At 51.1% G+C, this 18,505-nt stretch overlaps 1 protein-coding gene across 1 annotated transcript in view; it reads right to left on the bottom strand.

The window, feature by feature from the left end:
- The window catches only part of sema4ba (sema domain, immunoglobulin domain (Ig), transmembrane domain (TM) and short cytoplasmic domain, (semaphorin) 4Ba), a 54,871-nt gene that overhangs the window by 10,019 nt on the left and 26,347 nt on the right, over window positions 1-18,505 (bottom strand). The window contains exons 3-7 of the mRNA XM_064313789.1: window positions 7,893-8,053; window positions 6,840-6,902; window positions 6,065-6,163; window positions 4,723-4,834; window positions 3,035-3,225 (exon numbers count right to left, since the gene is read on the bottom strand). Of these exons, the coding sequence (XP_064169859.1) occupies window positions 3,035-3,225; window positions 4,723-4,834; window positions 6,065-6,163; window positions 6,840-6,902; window positions 7,893-8,053 (626 nt within the window). The remainder of the gene's footprint in view (window positions 1-3,034; window positions 3,226-4,722; window positions 4,835-6,064; window positions 6,164-6,839; window positions 6,903-7,892; window positions 8,054-18,505) is intronic.

Here is an 18,505-nt window from a genome sequence, read left to right as displayed (position 1 = left end):
CACACCTTCATTTCACACCATGGTTTAGACATCTCAGATAAAGCGATGCTTGTGTTCCAGCAGTAATTTCAGAACTGGATTATCAAGGGATTATCCACTATTAACTAAAAAAGGGCTGCACTGCAAAAAAGAGGCAATCCTGACAGGGAAAATTAATACGGAGTTAGTTTCAATGGAAGTTCAATCAAGGGCTTGTCTATTATCAGTGAGCCAATGATCAGAAGATAGGAAAATGAGAAAAGACTTGTACGCATGTCATAGGTCTGAGGTTCCATTGTGATAGTGCAACTAACGCAATATCTACACGCCTGAAAAACTTATGCTGAACTCCACCTACACACATGGCCGAGGAAGTATTGTGTGCGTGTGTATGTGTGTGTGTATTTGTGTGTGTGTGTGTGTGTGTGTGTGTGTTCACAGGCGTGCGCGCGTGTGTATGCGTTCAGGTTTGTGCGCAAGGGGCAGAGCCAACAGGCTTTGGGGGCTAGCTAACTGAGGGCGGGCCCATCGTCTGTGCGGAACGGCACAGGTCCTCCTCTGTGATTGACAGCTGAGCTGCTCCAGTCAGTGAGCTTCAGCAGCAAGGGGTCTGGAGGGAGCGTGTGCGGGGAGCGTACCCTTCACGCCGCCGCAGACAGGCAGTCACACACCGGCAGGCATCCTGCGTCAGCGCTAGCGCCCTGCGCCGCGCGGCTAATAAAATACAGGCTTGTGCCCTCGCAGCGGTATTCACGGTCCCGCCTCCTGTCTTTCACCGGACCGCGGCGTTTACACTCTGCTCACACGCTTCCGTCGAAGCAGAAAGAGCTCCCGGTACGCACCCCCCCCCCCACACCCCCCCCACACATGCCAAACAGCCGCGCGCCATTTTGGACAGGAAGGCGCGCGATGCCACGTTGCGTGTGTAAGAGGCGGAAACGCAGCCCGCGCAGAGCTGAGAGCGGCTTTAATGAGCTAGCGGGCGGGAGGGGGCGTACAGTAGAGCTAATTACTTTAATGACTTTTTCTAAAAACCCGCAGGCACGACTGGAAAGGCTCGCAGGCTCGGCCCCTGCAGCCGGTCAGAGTTAATATCTCCTAATCGCGTCCGGTAACGAGCTCCCATTTCATTACAGTTTTCCACTCGCTGAGAGGAGGGAATGCGCATCAGAGGATCTCCTTCCTTCATCGTCCGCACTGATAGCCGCGCGAGGGCACACGAGCACACACACGCACGCACGCGCACGCGCACACGCGTGCAGAAACGCCACCTGCCGAATGCATAGACATGCACAGGTACATGTACTGCGAACACATGCATACGCTTACAAACACATTCATATGAACAAACTCACTGCCTCACTTCCCCCTCACACACGTGCACACACACATGTACACACATGCACACACACACACACACACACACACACACACAAGGAGGTATTTGCACTCAGTATATATTCACACATGCAGAAATACAGATGAGCAAATTCACACCATCTCTCTTCCCCTGTCTCCCTCCCCCCCCCACCCCACACACACACAATCAGGCCTGCACACACACTCACGCACACTAGCAAACACGACGCACACACGCTGCTGCCAGCACATGCAAACGGGCAGGCAGCATCTGGCTGCAGTGCGACAGATCACTTCCAAATATAGAATTAAAACGCTGGCAGTCTGCGGGGGGAGGCGTCCCCACTCTCCCGCTCACCCTCTCGCTCGCTCGCCCGCCCTCCCGCTCGCTCGCCCGCCCGCTCACCCTCACGCACGCTCCGAGGGGACGGCGAAAAAAGGAAGAGTGGCAGCGATTAAAGTGTCACTCAGCATTACGCGGCGTCACCGAGATGATTCACATTACTGCTCCTATAAAAAGCAGCAGTGGCACCTCCGCCAAAGGGCCTCTTCCTCTCTTTAGCGTGCGTCGTTGTCTTCATACCGGCTACACACTGCCCACAGACACAGATACGGCTGCAGCTGCAGTGTGCGGGGGGGGGGGGGGGGGGGGTGGGGGTCAAACGCCGCTCCACGCGGTTCATGAGTTCAGTAGGTTTATTTTTATACCGCACACTGCTGGTAATTACTTCATTAGCACAATCCCATTCTCAGTTTTCCCTTTTTTTTAAAAAAAAAAAAGCTCAAATGATAAATTGCAGCTGAGGACTGCACGTGCGCTCCACGCTAAAATAATTTACCGCCGTACATTTTGGGAAATGTAAGTACCGCACACGTCTACCACTAATTAAACAATTCGACAAATTAATCCGAGGTAATTAGCTGGAACAAGAACCGTCGTACATAACTGCCACAGACTCCCCCACAACCCCCCCCCCCCCCACACACACACACACACACACACCACGCCCTGAAGGAATTGGGCTTGGCACCCTGTAGGTCTGTATCCCATCCATGTGAATGAGTGGGGAAGCCTCTGCGGTTATTTATAATGGAAGTGCTGGAGCTGCTGGCGGTGTTTGGACGCTCATCTGCAGACGCAGGGTGTAACAGGGCCAGAGAGTGTAAGAGCCATTAAATGGTGCTGAGGCCCGCGTGAATGCTAATGTTCACTCAGATGTGATAAGACACAGAGTTACAGTGAGCTGGAGGGGAGGCTGGGGGAGACTGAGCTCAGAACAGCATCACGCATTCTCCTCTGCTCATATAAACACACACACACACACACATACACACACAGACACACTCACACACACACATTCCCCTCTAATCATATACACACACACACACACACTGCCTTCTGCTCATATAAACACACACACACACACACACACACACACTGCACAGCACATCTCCCCCTCACACACACACACACATATTTACCCCTCTCTGTCACACTCAAACACACTGACCCCCCATAGTCACACATGTACACATGCTGTACATTTCCACTGTCACACACACACACTCTCTGGCAAACATTTTCTTTATCTGCTACAGTACAGACAGACAGACAGACACACACACACACACGCACACAGGGGGGGACAGGCGTGTCTCACAGGGCTGTGCAGGACCCTACTGGACTGTCGCTCACCTTACACACGCGGGCGATGCGCGACACCATCGTGTTGTCGAAGAAATCAAACTCCTTCCCCACTTCGCTGAAGAAGAAGTAAATCTTATCATCGTCCCCGACCGCACTGCCCTCGGGCAAGCTCTCCTGGAGGTACGCCGATCCCACGAAAGCAGGGTCTGAGTAAACAAGCACAAAAACAGAGAGAGAGAGAAAGAGACAGAGAGATCAAAACAGAGATTGAAATCAGGAAAGAAGGAAGGACGCCAAACATTGCCTAATAACCACAGCAGATTCTCTAAGCCTTAAGTCAGCATTTTCCCTTCAGGTCAATCTGAAGCCGCCGGTGACAAAAGAGCGGCTCTTGCGCTCGTGCCCGCAGATGTACCCGTGTCAGCCGGGCCGCAGACCCTTCAGAAGAGGCTCTGAAGGGGAGCGTCTCTGTTCCGGGGCTGGGATGTACCCGCTGGCGCTTAGCGTGCGTTAGCGCTTAGCGTGCGTTAGCGCCGAGCTGTGATCCAAGTGCAGATGGGCCTGGACTGCGGGCGATCAGTGGAGAGGGCGCCCAGGCCGGCCCGGCTCTCAGAGCAGCGGTTAGCGCCGCCCCGTTCTGCGTAATGAGCAGCTCTGCCCCCCCCCCCGCTCCCTCCCAGCAGGCCTGCGTGTGTTAGGTAACGCCGGCCTAATGATTCCCCTTCTTACGGCTTGCTTTCATAGCGGGGATGAAAAAGGAAAGGATGGGCCGCTCTGCAAGAGCTGCAGCACTCTAAGTGCCATAACCGCTAGTGTCATATGGTCTGAGTATAACCGCTGTGTTAGTATCATATGGTCTGAGTATAACCACTGTGTTAGTATCATATGGTCTGAGTATAACCGCTGTGTTAGTATCATATGGTCTGAGTATAACCGCTGTGTTAGTATCATATGGTCTGAGTATAACCGCTGTGTTAGTATCATATGGTCTGAGTATAACCGCTGTGTTAGTATCATATGGTCTGAGTATAACCGCTGTGTTAGTATCATATGGTCTGAGTATAACCGCTGTGTTAGTATCATATGGTCTAGTATAACCGCTGTGTTAGTATCATATGGTCTGAGTATAACCGCTGTGTTAGTATCATATGGTCTGAGTATAACCGCTGTGTTAGTATCATATGGTCTGAGTATAACCGCTGTGTTAGTATCATATGGTCTGAGTATAACCGCTGTGTTAGTATCATATGGTCTGAGTATAACCGCTGTGTTAGTATCATATGGTCTGAGTATAACCGCTGTGTTAGTATCATATGGTCTGAGTATAACTGCTGTGTTAGTATCATATGGTCTGAGTATAACTGTGTTAGTATCATATGGTCTGAGTATAACCGCTTGTGTTAGTATGCATTATTGGTCTGTTTTGTTCATACAGCTTTAGTCATTGTTGAGTATAACCACTCTGTTAGTATTTGCTCTGGGTATTCACCTTGAAGCCAGTTTGGTGTTTTGTCAGTTACAGTGGTTGGGTCTGGCCCAGCTCTGTTTGTATTGCTTCGGTATTACCTTGAAGTCGTGAGAGTTCGTCTTCAGGCGGGCCCTCCATCTGAGATGATGGTGTGCTGAAATCAGTGAAGTGCGCCATGTCCTCCCTCTGTGAACCACATCAGGAGGGAGGCCCAAACCTGTCATCTGTTAAAACCCGGACCTTCGCCCAAACCGTCTCTGTCACTTACCGACCATGATGGCGGTGGACTTGTACTCGGGGTTGAAGGGGCAGCGGCCTCGGCCGTCCTCCGTCACCACATCCCCGGCGCCGCTCCTCACCAGAGAGAAGTCCGAGGTGTTCTGGGAAACGGAGAGAAGCAATGAGAACCGCAGCAGAGACGGGGAGATTAACAGCTCTGTCCTGGGCCACGCCTCACATCTAAGCCCTCTGATTGGTTCAGCAGCTCATTCAATCCACAGGCCTGAACTGATGTGAGATCAAACTTTGCTAGCCGTTACTTCCCAGGCCTGAGTCTCTACCAGTAAAGCAATGGTGAAATGTACACGGGCTAAGGCTCAACAATTAATGCAGCATGTTGAAAGGTTAAAAGTTAAGTCTTAAAAGTCAGAGGTTAACAATGTTTAGGCTTAACGATGAAAGGTTAACAGTTAAATTTTAATGGCTGAGGGCTAACGCTTCAAGCTTTTCGGTTAGCAGCAGGCACGGGGACCCGTCGTCCGGCAGTCGATTCTCGTTTATGGAAAAACCGAAGCCGCCGTTCCGGTGCGGCCCCTGAAACGCGCCGCTCCCAGCGCTCGGGGCGTCAGCGGCCCCGCAGGACCCCCCCCTCACCCCCCCACCCGGCTCTGTTTTTCTTTCCCTCCCCTGTGATCCCCTTTTAAGAGCCTCAGAGCCACCTGGTCATACTCCAGCGGGCTGAAAGCGCACAGCTGCGCTCCCAGAAGCCCCGTTTCAGGGAAACAGAGAGGATTGGTCACACCCTGACACCGGGCGCACCCCAGAGCTTTGCCAAACACGTACAAAACACCTTCATTAGCGCGACTTTACGTCTTCATAAACCCCGCTTCCGCACAGGGATTGGGGACAGAGCTGACCCTCGTGTCGCCTGTCACTGTATGCTAATCACATTCGAGAGTGGCAATGTAATGTAACAATGTTTTATTCCATCTTACAAGAAGCTTAAAAATGACTTTAAAAGATGCAGTGACGTATTAATAAAAGCTTCATACACATTCCCTAAAGACAGTTCACTTCAGGCCTACTTTACTAAGACCTTTAGCATGCGCAGAGCCTTTAAGCACACGCAAAACCTATAACACAACCAATAATTGGTCAAGGCATTTGTTTTGCACCAATCACTGGTTGTGTTATTAGTTTTCCATGTGCCGAAAGGTTTCGCACGAGCTAAAGGTCTTAGTGAATCAGGCCCTGTGTGCTAAGTGTGACCAAAGGATTGGGCTTTGTGGTGGAGCAAAGGGGATGAAGAAGCTTTAGCGTTTTTATTGGCCAGCTACGGGGCCTGCGGCCACAGAGAGGGTCCAGCGAGCGAGGGGGCGGGGCTGACTTACGATGTAGGCGCAGATGGGGCTGAAGGCGTACGTCCCGCACACGTACAGGTGGGTGGCGTTCAGCCGCAGCAGGATCTTGACGTAATTGAAGCAGTCGGTCTGGCTCGACAGGAAGAAAAAAGAGGAAGAAGAACAGACGCGTCAGGCAGGGGGAATAAATCCCGACATGAAATATGGCGGGGTGTCAGACGGAGACAGAAAAAGAGCGCTTTATCACGGCTTCGGTCCGAGCGCACGTCCCCATAACTCAGCCCGCCTCCACCCAGCCTCTGCTCCTTTCTGGAAACCATATTCATATCGGCTGGGGGGGGGGGGGGGGGGGGGGGGGAAGCGTCTGTGAGCACGATTAAAAAACAGGGCCCTTTCCACCTGTCTCCTCCATTACCCGGGACAGATCAATAGAGCCGCCTGCCCTCTCTGGGTCTGCACCATCCGGCCAAAGAACAAGAAGGAATATGTCACAGGCAATTGATTGTGCTGGCAGAGAGAGAGAGAAAAAAAGCTTATGTGCTGGGCTGGTCTAAATATAGATTCTGTAGGCACCACCTACGCATAAAAAATATACACCGGCTTCCCTTCTCTATTGTGTGGCTCGCACGCGCATTAAATGCGTTTCCAGCACTGGGCTGCACAGGTGAGCCCGTCTGCGAAACCTGTCAGACGCCGCCCCGCGCAGCTCTGAGGCGCGGGCGTCCCCCGGCATCTCTCTTCCGAGCCGGCGGTCACTTAATGAGGTTACCATGGCGATGGCGGCGGCGGCGGCGGCGTATCTTACCTGCAGGTCCTTGCCTTTGAATCTGCACTCCTCTCTCTTTTTCTCCGGAGTGCTCCACGTCAACTGCCCGGGGAGGGGAGGAGGAAGGGAGGGGAGGGGGAGGGGGGGGGAGGAGGGTTAATGGTCAGACCAATTTGCCGTAGTGTGAACCGCTACAGCTGAGCATTGCTGAGCAATGGATGCACAGATCGATTCTGTTCCACTGTGTGTGCATATGTGTGTGTGTCTGTGTGTAAGTTTATGTATAAATATGTGTGTGTATTTGTGTATGTGTGTGTGTATATGTGTAAGTATACGTGTATTTGTGTGTATGTATGTGTGTGTGTGTGTGTATATGTGTAAGTATACGTGCATTTGTGTATTTGTATGTGTGTGTGTGTGTATATGTGTAAGTATACGTGTATTTGTGTGTGTGTGTGTGCGTGTGTGTGTGTACGTGTGTGTGTGTGTGTGTATATGTGTATGTGTGTGTGTATGTGTGTGTATATGTGTATGTGTGTGTGTATGTATGTATGTATGTGTGTGTGTGTGCGTGTATGTTTATGTGTGTGCTCTTGTGAGAGCTCTTGTGTGCAAGCAACAAACCCCTGACGTGTGGCTATGAATTTGCCCTAAGCACTGTACTTTATGTGAGAGCCAAGGCTAGTTTCCAACACTTGTCCCTAGATGGGCTTTCATGACAGTATGTTGAAAAAACAATACAGAATATGAACTATTTAATATGAAACTAAACAAAGATAAAGAGGAAATTCCTCAAATAAAACAACAGTCAGTTCTAATTTTGTTTCAGCTAGTCTGGCTGTTCATCCAAAAGTGTGTGTGCGTGCTCCATGCGCTAGCTTGTGCTACCTTCCACGAGTGTGTGTGGTCGTGCATGCCTGCACAGCCACACGTCCGTTTGCAGGAGTGTGCATACGCATGTGTGTGTTTTAACACGTGGTTGTGTATGTGCTTCTGTGTGTGCGTGTGCAGAAAAGTGCTTAGGGACTTGTGTCAGCGAGGAGCAGCTCAGAATGGACGAACAGACGGACGGTCAGACGGTCAGACGCTCACGTTCTTGCGCAGCTCGCCGCGGCCGATGTCGGAGAGGCGGAGGGCGAAGAGCGCCTCCCTGGCCCCGACATAGAGCGTCTGATCCTGTTTACTGAGGAGCAGGGAGGTGTAATTAAAGACTCCGTCTGCGGAGAACCGCTTGGCTGACCTCTCCTTCGCATCTGGACAGGGGGAGAGAGAGAGGGAGAGAGAGAGGGAGAGGGAGAAACAGAACACAGAGTCCTCATTAGCGAGCGGCACCGAGCCCGGCCGTTACTCAGGGCCACGCCCTTCAGAAAAACAGCCCCAGCGCCTGTCCTCCCCGCGAAAGCCCTTTACCGCCATTCCACCTGCCGCACGCCCGCCAGCGGACCCCTGCAGATGGGCTCGCAGAGCGGAGGAGGGGTAAACAGCGGCAGCCGGCTCGATCGTTTCAGGCCCCCTCCCGAAACCCCGCCTACGATTGATCCGATCCCTTTCTAGCGCCCGAGATGCAATTAGCCGGTCCGGCTCTCCTGAATGTGAACTCTTAGGGGGTCTCTTCCGAGCAGCGTGTTTCGGTTTTTGGAGGTTCTGGTTCTGGCTGGCTTTGCGTGCATCAAGACCGGACCCGGCTGGGAAGGTGCATCTGGAACCGCGGTCGAGCTCGGTCGCCTGCGGTCAGACTGTTAAATCCAGACACCTGGCGAGGATTGGGTCGTTTGTCCGCGTGTGCGTGCGCATGTGTCTGCGCACACGTGTGTGTGTGCGCGTGTGTGTGTGTGTGTGTGCGTGTGTATGTGTGTGTGTGGTCACCAGACTTTGTACAGAAAACCGAGACAGATGTTAACCAGCCTAACAAGAAGCACCAGCTCGCTGTCATTAGTGAAAGTGTTCCTTGGGGGAGTTTATGGGTTTCCATGGCAGCTGGGTTTACTGACACGGAATGCTTGAAAAGGGGGAGGTGTATTTGGTGGGGGAGGGGAGGTTTTGGAACTCATTTACCTTGCATAACCTACAGAACAATGGGTGTTCAGCAGTTAAAACACCTGTAATGCTGTAACACCCATAGTGTCAACCCCCATAACTCACAAAACACCTGTAATGGCCATAACGCCAGCATAGCTCAATATTCCCCTTACGCCTGTAAAAATCACAATGCTCGTAATGAGCCTAGCACTGGGGCAGGCGGGGTCACAGAACGGCTACAAGAGCTTACCCTAAATCTCTCATTAGCTGGAGAACCTCTTCGAAATCACACTGTTTCTATCTCCCCACACTTTAAAACAAAATTCAATTAAATTTACATCAGCTTTATTCGCATGACGAGCTCTAGGCACTGCGCTGCCAAAACACACAAATAATAATAAGTGCAATTTAATATCAAATAACCACAACCCCGCCTCTCTCCCTCCCTCCCGCCTGACACGGGGCTCAAATCAATGGCTCCCCTGGGCTCTGTTCAGGACCACTGGGTCAGCTGCCACACAGCCCAGCCCTGAAACACACACGCCCCTCCTGCTGGCCATGAGTGCTGCACACACCCACCTCCACGCCTTCAGCAGCAAAACGTGTGAGGACAGAAGAAGATTAACATCATAACAGAATTATGTGTAAAAGCAGGATAAAATTAATAAAAGTAAGAGTAAAGGTAAAATAATAAGAACCTAAGTAACCCAACTGAAAGCTAATGTAAAAGCTGTCATTATTGCCTGATCAGTTCTAAACCTGCAGTGGTGGCTCTATGAGTTCCACAGTATAGGGGCGTGAAAGCAGAAGGAAGCTTCACCTGCGTACTGTAGGCCAAAGCCCCGCCTCCTTCTGCTCATTCTGACAGCCCCGTTAGAACAGCACTGCCTGTATTACAGAGTTCACTATGGCGGATCCCAGCAAGGGCATCCATGTTTCCATCTTGCGCTACATCTACATCACTTAAACATCATACATAATCCAGCTGTAACCTCCTACAGGATACGGGGGGGAAATAAACACCCGACTCGAAAGCCCAGAGCACCTGTTCTGCGTGGTTTCCAAATCGGTCCGCTCCCTTCGGCTGCGTGTAAAACGCTTGCGGGCGGCGCCGCCCCGTTAGCTCCCATCTCCCGGGGAAACGCGGCGAAGGGTCTGCGGAAGGAGCTCCCGTCCCCTGGGGGGGAGGCTGCCGTAGCAACGGGGTAGTGAGAGACCTTATTATGACTATATCCGTCCACAAAAGCGCTAGTTTAACAGCCAGGAGAGGCGCGGACTCCGCGCGGAGGGAAGACGCCCTCATGTGACTTGCCGTGACTCTCAGAGCTTTGGCTGACCGCACAACGAAGGAAAAGAAAACAACGCGGTTTCGCTGGGCTCAAAACTGGGCAGGGCACTGAATCTGAGATCCTGATGTAGCGGACTGTCTAAACGCACTCAACACATCACCATTAATCCATGTATCTACACGACTGTTTTATATATGTCACCCTATGTTTTCAGCTTAACTGCTTAGTGGATAGATTCCATAAGGAAAAGTGCACTGTCTTCACATTTCATTTGCAGAAAATACAGAAATGTACATTGCAGTATATTGTGCGGCAGCTGTGCACGAACCTTTAAGTGCGCTAACTCATCGTATTCTGACTAAAGGTTAAGCTTATTTTACCATTTATCACACACAATTTTCATCTTCGCAAAGTGTAGACGCCGCTTTAAAAGCACGCAGAGCCAAACTGTATAAATCTTTGGTCCTGTAATTTCGTTTCTCTGTCCAAACAGTTCTCTGGCCCCCCAATCTCACAGTTGTAAACACCACTATTCCAGCAACAAAAAGTGTTTACTTAGTGACCGCAGGCGGTAGGCTAACAGAACGCGGAGTGCCTCCGATCGAGCTCCGCTGACCCTTTCGGAAAGCGGCCTCTGAACGTCGCTTAGCAGGCCCGGCTTATCTGCTGCTCTTCTGTTTGTGCAGTGCGCTGGCCCAGCAGACGGAAAACAGAAACTTCTATCGCAGTTTTAAACTCAAAGGCCAAAGATTTAAACTCAACCATATGCATCCAACTGAAAAAAAAAAAATAGTGGTGCCTTTAGGACTGGAGGCCCTTGGCTAATGGGGGGTGGGTGATATAAGAAATCCAGACCAGCTGCAGGGAAAGCCACATCTTGCACAATTAAATAGCCGTTCTTCCCAATCTTACAGCACATCATATCTCTCTCTGTGTTTAAAACCATTCCCCATCTGGAGCCAATTAAAGAAATGCATCGTGCTTCTTACAGACCTGAGGAGAACAGATGTTCACCAGAGAAAAACAAACAAAATGAAAGAAATTAAAGATCTGTACAGTAATAATTATTGGATTGTTCTGAGTGAAGCTTTCCTGCATGAGAGTGAGAGAGAGAGAGAGAGAGAGAAACCACACCTGAAAGTAGTGGTAAAAACTTAATCAAGGAAAGTATCTATGTATATAAGAACAGGTAGGATTCTATCAGGTTGGAATTTTTATCCTTCTAGAGGTATTTTTAAATGAAATATATAATTAATAAATCAGCACCACATGTCTGAAACGGCATATGCGGAACACGTGTTGGTCATGAGATTTTTCTATAATCAGGAGCAGATCTGAACACGGCTCTCTGAGCTGCGGCCTAGGAGAAGGCAAAGGCAGTCGGTGGAGCACCGTCTCCATAACCCAACACACCGGCCGCCCGGGCCCCTCGCATCGCAGCCCGGCCTATCGCGCCGGGTCGCTTCCCAGACGTCATCGTTAGGGGGGGTCGTTTCGCGGAGAGCGGCGCGCTTCCCACGAAACGCGGCTATCAGAGCGCTATTTTAGTGTCTGCTGTGTTATTGCTCCCCGGGTCTGAGGTCGGCTCCCGGGGGCGTCTCCATGACAACGAGCCCTGGCGACGCAGCTGAGCTTGGTGGGAAAGAGCGCTGTCGGTTTGGAAGAACTCGAGGAGTGGAAGGGTGGGGGGGAGGGGGGTGTTGTTGCCCCAGGAGAGAACAGGCATGCTTACTGGGGACCAGTGTCGAGATAGATCATGATAGAGTCATTTTGGTATTATTTTAGCACAGCAAATCACCACAATTCTTCTACATAGACTTACATATACAAACAAATAAATTGTCTATTAATATTAATTACTAACACATTATTTGCTTGTAACTCAAATTTTCCTAATTTCCCAATTTATCAATTAAAAGGACACTGAGACAGTTATTTCTAAGGTTCCCCAGTGAAATCTTGGGCCTACACTTTTGACCAGTAAGCTAATCAGCAAACTTTTTAATGGAACATTCCATGTTGAAAAGTTTGTTTTTCTGCACTCATATGTACCCCACACATTTCCCAGGAGGTCTGACATTATCAGGACATTTCTGCCATCTCCTTGAGCTGGACCTACCCCCCCAAGCTGTGAATGGAAGCTTCCGGCCCAAAGTGCTTCCTGTTTTAATCACTGGGACACCCTCAAGGAACAGCACCACGCGAAGGACAGGCGGGGGTGCCAAGGCTGATAAACAGTAGATTAAAGGAATGGTTCAGTGTAGAAGGCTTCGGTTGAGGCCAAAGTTGAGAATCGTCTCGTAAAAGCAATCAAGCCGCGCCACGCCATGCCACCACCCTCCCACCTGCCACCTCACCTGTCAGATAAAATATATCGCAGAAACAAGGAGCAAGGATTCCATTTCGAGCCATCAAAGTGGTTCGGGACGGGGGCGTCAATGAGGTTTTTGAAATGACAGCTGAGGGTTACCAAGGTACCAGTCATGGCTAGGATGTCATGCGCCACACATCTCTAACCTGCTACCCATCCCCCAAACACCAGCCCCGGGGTGGCTGTAAAGGTGGGAAAATGCCCAAGTTTTGTGGCCAGCTGCTGACCAGCAGGGCGGCGCTCTCCAAGTGCCAGAGGCAGCGAGGAGACGAGAGCAACCACGGGAAAAACTGTGTGCCTCACATCATTAAAATTATCACACAATTAAGCTTTATTCCAAAGGCACAACTTGTTAACAGACTGTAATATACGCCCTGCTCCACTCCCTAATCCGTTTAGGGGAGAATTAATTATGCTGCCGTTTAAATAAACTCGCTAATTTTGCTGCAGCGGGATCTCCCAGTCTGACTGTCGATTAGAGGCAGTGAGGGGCTCCGGAAAAAGTGGAACACAAGGCAGTCTGGCACCAGACATCAAGTTCAGAAATAGAGTTATTAATGTTGGGGTTTAGAGTATCTTATTTGAGCGAGGCACCTCACAGCACAAAGATAACATTTGGGTTGTGCCTCCCTGGACTTTCATTACAGACAAAAGAGATCCAAACTGTCAATGCCAAGAAGAACAAAAACAAGTACAAAAATATACTTCTTCACTTCTGTTTCGCTGGAGCCAGGTGTGCACCCGTCGTTCCCTTTGGCGATGATGTCACAATGACATCGCTATTAAGTGTCAAATCCCTGACAGCTCCTCGTTGTTTTATCGGAATGCGCTTTGTCTGGAGGGACGGCATTTAATTTAGCGTGTGTCACGCTAGGCCAGCAGCAAAATAGGAAAACCCATTGCGCTTTGTTGAGTGTAAAGGTTGGCCAAAGGATCCCTTGGCGGGCTCATTTGATGCCCCGTACCCAAAAGACTTTCAATAAACACATCCCAGGTTTTCAAAAGAAACGCGAGCCAAGTCGTCCTGAACAAAGGAGCCGCTGGCGGGGGAAAAAAGCAGCAGCTGGAGAGAGCTGAGCACCGCCTGAACACCGCAGATATCCATTTGCGACTGGAGTGTGCTTATCTCGCCCTGCAAAGACCGCACCTCCCGAAAAAAAAACACGGATCGCAACTCTACCTCCCGAACAACAGCACAGACCGCAAATCCACCCTCCTGAACAAAAAACACAGACCGCATTGCGTTGCCTCCATCTGTAAAAACCCAGCCAGTTTCACTGATGAAGCCAATCCAAAAATAAAGACTCCCCCCCATACATGAAACAGGGTTTCCTGGGCCTCGCAGTGAGGTTAGAGCAGGTCTCAGCATGTTGGACTCATATCCTTCCCAACCAGCCATCGCGGAGCTGGCAAACATCCACTGTGGTAGGGTTTAGGCTCAGGTGTCTGAGCGGCCTGTGCTGCTCAGGAGAGCCAGAAGGGGGCAGCGCTGCGCAGGGGTGCCAGACCGGCGCTCGGTCACCACCAGAAATCAGGGTGCTGGGGGAACGAGACGGGGGAGCCTCGATGACCGGCCAGCACAGTAGCCGCTGCCAAGCGCATTTAGCGGCTCGCGCGGCTACGCTGAGACCGCGGCGGCGGTAATGGAGAGCGCTCCCTCCCGCCGGCTTTGCCGCGGGGGACTGCAGCCGCAGCGCGGGGGCCTCCGCAGGCCCTGCCAGCGGAACAATGACTGCAGCCGCTCCCCATCAATATAATTGCTGAAGATTACGCAGCTGGGCTAGCAGCGGCGGCTCGTTAGCAGACTGCAGCGAATTCCGCTACGCATGTACAAAGCCGCAGATTACAGCATCAAAGCCTTGTCTGACGGGACGCACGGCTAAGAGCGGTAGGCGATACCTCGCTGTAATGAGCGTAAACAGGAGGAGACGTGTTGTACGGGGGTGTCGGTGCTCTCTGAGGCTACGGTGATAAGCACTCTGCAGGTAGCACGCTGTGGGAGACGCCCCCCCACCCCCTCCCAGAGGGTTCGCGTATTTGGCGGCACGGCATCGGGGAGCCAGGGTGGCGGCCCGCGGGACAGGACAGGCAGGGGCAGGGCCCAGTGTGGGAGGTACCGTAGGCCCGAATGTGCCTGGTTCGCCCCAGGCCAGCATGGGATAGGCATCATTACAGCTCGGGTACGAACTGATACCCTGACGTGCGTCACTGTCTCTCTCCTCCCCCCTCTGTTTATCTTCCACCTCTATCATTGTCTCCCTCTCACCTTTCTCTCTCCCCCCCTTTCTGTCATTCTAACTTTCAATCTCCACCTCCCTTCACTCTCCCTCCCTTTCTTTCTTTCCCTCCCCCTTCTTCCACCTACGCCAGGCCCCTACTCATCTCCCTCTTTCACCTCCTCCCATCTGCGCCCTGCTTTCAATTCTGTCAGCGTGCAGACACCAGACTGTCAGTCAATCCGCCTTATTAACCAACACAGTGTTTGTTTTTAACCTGCCCTTGCTTTGCCCACACATACACTGTGGCAAAGACGTGCTCTCTCTCTCTCTCATTCAGTTCCCCACGCACAGGAGGAGCACATCTGGTCATCCACAGACATACATTTTGCCGACATCAGCAGCTCAGCCGCAAAGTTCGCTCCTCTGACAGCAAGCCTGCACAGCCCAGCTGGCAGACTGTGGAGCAGAGTTAGGGTCCCTTCCATTTCAGGACAGTCAATTCCAGAAGTGGACAGAAATTCAATCCACTAATTGCAGAAACCGTTAATGATTTTTTTTTTTAATTCATGAGTTTAGTTTCAATTAATTTTTATGAATTGGCTTAATCAAAGATGGAATCCCAAAGCTGTACACTGAAGGAAAAGCTAGCTAGGAAAGCTAGGAATGGCTAGCAGCAGTTTTTAAAAAAAGAGTTGTCAGTGTTTGGCAAACAGACAAAGAACTTAACATTGATGGCCCAGCAAGACAACTGGGCTTTCACAATTGGGAGAAACTAGAAAAATCTGGGTTAAAATTGGTTAACACCCTACTCCCTCCCTCTGCCCCCCAACAAGAAAATTCAATTTACCGCCATGCTGCACACCCCTATATACACACCCGCATGCAGTATCACCAGCAAAAAGAAATGCGTGTTAGCACAGTGCTAACTGCCCCGCCATTGACAGGCTCTTGTAGTGGAATTGCATCTAGCGAGAATAAACAAATATAGATGAAAATGTAGATGAGCAGTGAAAGGGCACACACACAGGTGTGGGAGCAGAGTGGGAGAGGCAAGTGTGAAAGACGGATGGAGGGAGGTGACAGAAGGAGGTACAGTGAGGCTTTTGGGCTGGACAGGAGGGAGTGGGGAGGCGTCATGTTTGTTCGAGGAGCCGTTTCTCGGTCCGACTTTGTTTCCTCAGCGCGCGGCTGAATGCTGGCGGCCGCATGATTCCGAGACCGCCTTGGCGACGCCGAGAACTCTGGGTCATCTGCCCGCCGTCCTCACATCCATCAGAACCCTTTGCTGAAGTGACTTCTTCAAGAGCAAAGGCAGGGGATGGACCCTGAGCACAGAAGAGAGGCAGTGGGGAACTGGAGAAAGTGTAGGTAGAGATGGTGAAAGGAGAGAGAAACCCACCACCTGATGACGGAGGTGGAGAAGGGTAATGAGACGTCACATGACAGCTGTGCTAACGTTTTTTTTGGGGAGAAGGAATCCAGGCTGTATTAAATTCCTCATTTATAAAAAAAATTGCTCCCAATAGTTCCCAGGTCTGCAAAGTTTACTGCCGTTATAACTGAACAAACACACACACACACACACACACACACACCATTTACAAACCATATGCAAATTTTATATTTTATTAATTTATGTAGCAGGTTTACCGAAGCGATGAGGGCTAATTGCCTTGCTTAAGGCGACAGCAGCAGCACTGCATCTGGGCTTCAAACTAACATGCTTTGGTTTGCAAGCGAAAAGCTTTAGTCACTGCACCATACTACGCAGGTGACGGAATATTTGAAGGAGGATCTCACAGTGAGATGGCACAGCTTGTGGTTTCGCAAGATCAGCTAGATACCTCGCTGGATATGATCTTAATAACTCATTATGACCCATAATTTCCTCATACTCTTCAAATATTTCTTACTATATTTGATTCCAGGCCACTGCAGCAAGAAAGATAAAAAAAAACATCTGTGTTGAGTCTGAAGGTTGGTCAAAGGATCCCTGGGTAGGCACATTTGCCCCATACCCATTAGACCCAAAAGCTTGCAGAATGGTTGAAATATATGACATGACACCCTGAATTTGAAAGATCTTTCTAGCAGTAAAGGGTTTTTTTCTTTCTCTTTTATAAAGGCCTGTCAAGCATGATTTATAGCCAGTTCTCTTGGGCTTTAAACCCCCCCCCCCCCCAATAAATAAATAAATGGGTCCTGCAAACAGCAGTAAAAATCAGGATCAGTGCAATCCTTTCATCACACTGTGGAAATCAAACACAACTACGCAACTACCCAGCAAATCCAGACTACAGTCCGATTAGCATTATAACTGCAGACTACAACACACCCCCATGCAGGCAAAACAGCAATGCCATGGGGTATGAGGTATACCCCTGCAGCACCGAGGCCATTAAAAGCCCCACGCAAACACCGTCTTCACGCTGTTATACACGCGACCACACCGGGTACGCCAGAGTCACCTCAAAGGAAAGGGTAAAACCACGTCACCCGAGTGTGCCAGGAAACACTGGTGCCTGATGTCTGCACTGTTTATCTTCTCCTCTTGCACTGTGAACCCTTTTTTTCAAACCAGATGTTCTTGCGTATAATCTGCCAGGCCATAAATATGCCTTCCTCGTGTCTGAGAACAAAGGGTCCACTAAATAAAAAAAAAACAGGTTACACATACTGTAATTGTTCTGTGAAAATATACGGTTGTTTTTATTTTGCTTCAGCTCTCCTGTCTGGGGTTTTTGTATTGGGGGAGGGGGGGATGGGGGGATGGAGGGGGGGTTCTTTCACGGTTAGCGTGCGTGACCTTCCTCGCGGGTCTTTCTTGTTGGCCGTCTGAGCGTGCCTAAGACCTCACGAGCGGAGCGCCTGACCTCCTCACCCCAGAACCCACGGTGCGGGGGCGTGGGGGGGTAGGGGCGCGGCCGGCGGATCGAGGGACGACCCGGCGAGCGTGCGGCACACACAGGCGCACATGCTCACGCGGCGGATTTATTATCTCACTGGAAGAGATTGTCATCGTGATTTATTTCCTCCTGAGCGGACGGACGAGCCTACGCTGCTCGCTCTCTCTCTCTCTCTCTTCCGCACGACAAGGACAAAGCAAACAGAGGAGCGCGCGGCCCCTCGGAGCGTTTTCGGCTTCGCCGCGTACGCACCGTCACCAGCGTGTCTCCGAGCCGGCGGGGTCACATGCGCCACAGAGATGTTTGCTGTTCCAATGAGCATGTGCTACTGTAATTATATTCAGGCGCCTTACGGAATTGTCTGCGATAGGGGCTCCAGTAAATGGGGGGGGGGCGGACATCCGAAAACTCCCCACCCGCCCCCCCTCCTTCCCCAATGGAGAGTAAACTGTGAGAACCAGTACACCATAATGCAGAAAACATCTCCGTTCATTACTAGATTGTGCTGGCAGGAGAGGAAGGGAAAGGGGTTAGGAAGTCTTTCCAGGAAAGAGGAGGGGCCTCGTTTCGCTGATGGAGAAAGCGCCGCTTCACAGAGGAACTTCCCGCACAGGTCGCAGAACTGTCGAGAGGGGGAGGGGGGCTCGGGGCTGGGAGAAGGACCCCCCGCCTTCGCCCACCGCCAACCCCCCCCGGGGCGTACCACAGAGCATCGCGTGAGACGGGGAGGAATTCAGACTGGCGCTGGGTTGACAGTGCTGTGCACATGAGCGAGCTCTCAAATCGCTGATCTTTGCCTCCCCCACCCCCCATACTCGTCCTCATCACCATAATCATCATCATCATCATCAACATTATAAGCAGTTGTGCTCGCTTCACATCAGAGTCCCTGAACCTCCCG

The sequence above is a fragment of the Anguilla rostrata genome, chromosome 16 (assembly GCF_018555375.3).
Source record: "Anguilla rostrata isolate EN2019 chromosome 16, ASM1855537v3, whole genome shotgun sequence".
Classification (NCBI taxonomy): domain Eukaryota; kingdom Metazoa; phylum Chordata; class Actinopteri; order Anguilliformes; family Anguillidae; genus Anguilla; species Anguilla rostrata.
This window is presented reverse-complemented; position numbering and strand designations above follow the sequence as displayed.